The sequence below is a fragment of the Aptenodytes forsteri genome, unplaced genomic scaffold, assembly GCF_000699145.1.
Source record: "Aptenodytes forsteri isolate BGI_AS27 unplaced genomic scaffold, ASM69914v1 Scaffold300, whole genome shotgun sequence".
Taxonomy (NCBI): domain Eukaryota; kingdom Metazoa; phylum Chordata; class Aves; order Sphenisciformes; family Spheniscidae; genus Aptenodytes; species Aptenodytes forsteri.
The window spans coordinates 275861-278367 of NW_008794176.1; the positions used below are offsets into that span (position 1 = coordinate 275861).

The following is a 2507-nucleotide window of genomic DNA, read 5'->3' on the forward strand; positions in this document are numbered from 1 at the left end:
AATTACATGTACCATTATTTTCAGCATGCTGAGACGGCGATTAGCTAGTTCCAGTCTCCTGCCTGAAGGGAATACATTAACCTTTTCAAATTTCACTTCAGCTTTGATATGTTCATTTCCATTTCCTCATCCCTGTTAGCTATCCTGGTGTCATACCTGCTTTCTGATATTGCCTTATCCGTAACAACATTTCCTTTGCCTGAGATCCCTCTCTTTCCCTATCCCTCTGCTGGTTCTTCACCACTTTAATTTTAAGCTTTTCTTATCCATCAAGTGAATTTAACCATGGATGGGCAGCATCCAAGGGACTCAGCCAAAATTTATCAATTAAGAAATATGCCTCTCTAAGACTGTCCTCCCATGGCAAAAAAAAAAATCAAAATCTTTCCTTACAGTTCCAGTCCATGACCCACCTATTGACCTTCACTCTTGGCATGCCTTCTCCTCACTCTCTTTGTCAAAGTAACTTTCCTATAAAACCACCACCCTCTACAGCTCCGTTTCTTTGAACTTCTTTTGGAGATTATTATAAGCCTGCTTGCTCTGGCCATAGCTGATGCAGAATCTCCAGTCACATGGATGGATTCTGGTATGAAACTTGGGTACGAATCTCTTTTTACCTGCAGCTAATTCTGCTTTATTTCTCCTCTGTTCCCCAGCTTTCTCACCTCTTTCTCTTGTGACTCTGAATGCCCTTGTCTTTTCCCTAAAACTGCAACTTCTGGCAGAATCTCCCCCTTGTTTTTGCATGAAATAAGACTGTTTTTCAACTCTGACTAGTAGTGAAAGAAACAAAATCACAATCTCTTTCCCTTTGTAATCATCAACACTATGTTCTCCAGGCTCACTCTCCTCATCCAGACTTTGTTCTCCACATCCTCCTCTTTGGAAGCCGGCTGAAAATTTGAAATTATTTGTGCAGCCTTGTTTCTCCACCAATGACCAGTTATCCTCAACTTCCTGGCTTTCAGATGTTCTCCTCGCTTAGATCTACCAGCTGACATTTCCTATCAAATTATTTTATGTCTGCTGCCCATCCAAGAATAAATTCATTTTACAATTCTTCATCTTTTTCAAGGAACTTTTCACTATTTGTTTACTTCCACTACTAGTCCAACAGAAGCTTGATTCTTCACTCCTAACTTCAAAAGCAGAAAGGCGAAATTCACCTCCACAACCCGCTAAGAAAACATCTCTTTTCAGCCCACTGAGAGAGCTGGGTTGCTCTGCCATGGTTCCTAGACTTTCCAGCTTTTCACCACCATTAACCCTATCTCATACTTTGGTGCAGGCTGGTCATGTGCTGCTCTGTTCAAAGGCAACAATTTTCATACACACTCTCTTTTGGGAGACCTCTGTCCCAGAAAAAGCATAAAATGCCCAAACAAACATTAGAAGCTGCAAATAGAAGTCCAGCAAGCAGACAAACTTGCTTACCTAGATCTCCAGTGAACATGTTCCTTACCCAGCATAAATTACTTACTAACTTCCATACCTTGTGCTCCACTTGCCAGCTCCGTTGCTGCTAGGCTGCTCTGACTGTCGAGTGTTTGGCTCCCAAGCAGACAGCCAGGCATGACCAACAGCACAGGTTTCAGGCTAATGTCACTCATCAACGTCAGAATGCAAATCAGACAGCTCTTCTCACTTGATCATCCCTCATTGAGGGGGATGACTACAACTCCTTGGTTTTGCTCAGTAAAAAACAAGTACTGGTTTAACCAGTTAAAAACAAGGCCGGAAAAGGCACTGAGTACCTCTGGCTTCACCATGTCTTTGGTCAGGAGGTACTCAGAGCAGCGGGCCCAAACTTTTATAGCCTTCCTCTTGCTGCCAATGTACTTACAGAAGCCCTTCTGGTTGCCCTTCACATTCCTCACTCCAGCTGAGCTTTGGCTTTCCTATCTCCATTCTTGTACGCTCAGGCAACACTTCTGTATTCCTCCTGGCCATCCCCCTCCACTTCCACCTTTCTGATACTTCCATTCTGTGTTTGACCTCAATCAACAGTTCCATGTTCACCCCTGCTGGCCTCGCAACCATTTTTGTTTGCCTTCTTGCATGTTGGGATGGACTACACTTGTGCTTGGAGGAGGCTGTCCTGGAAGATCAGCCAGCCGTCTGGACCCCTTTGCCTGCCAGAACAGTTTCCCATGAGATCCTGCCAAGCAGATCCCTGAACAAGCCAAAACCTACCCTCCTGAAATTTAAGAAAAACCCAAGAACTTACATGCACATTTTGAAATACCACGGCTGTTTCTGCCATATTGCTCCTTCAGTAACCTGAAGATGCTTCCCTACTAAGGCTGAAGAAACCTGGGTTGAACTGCAGCACCCATTGTCAAACTAGTCTCAAAAATCATAGAATCACAGAATCATAGAATGGTTTGGGTAGGAAGGGACCTTAAAGATCACCTAGTTCCAACCCCTAGGGCAGGGACACCTTCCACTAGATCAGGTTGCTCAAAGCCCCATCCAACCTGGCCTTGAAGACTTCCAGGGATGGG

The 2507-nt window shown here is 44.2% G+C and overlaps 2 protein-coding genes across 2 annotated transcripts in view; both read right to left on the minus strand.

Moving 5' to 3' along the window:
- The window catches only part of LOC103903198 (ceramide synthase 4-like), a 42022-nt gene that overhangs the window by 36385 nt on the left and 3130 nt on the right, over positions 1-2507 (minus strand). The window lies entirely within an intron of this gene.
- Positions 1089-2507, minus strand: part of LOC109279621 (RNA-directed DNA polymerase from mobile element jockey-like) — a 20311-nt gene continuing 18892 nt past the window's right edge. Inside the window, 1 exon segment of the mRNA XM_019473346.1 lies at positions 1089-1142. Coding sequence (XP_019328891.1) covers positions 1089-1142 — 54 coding nt within the window.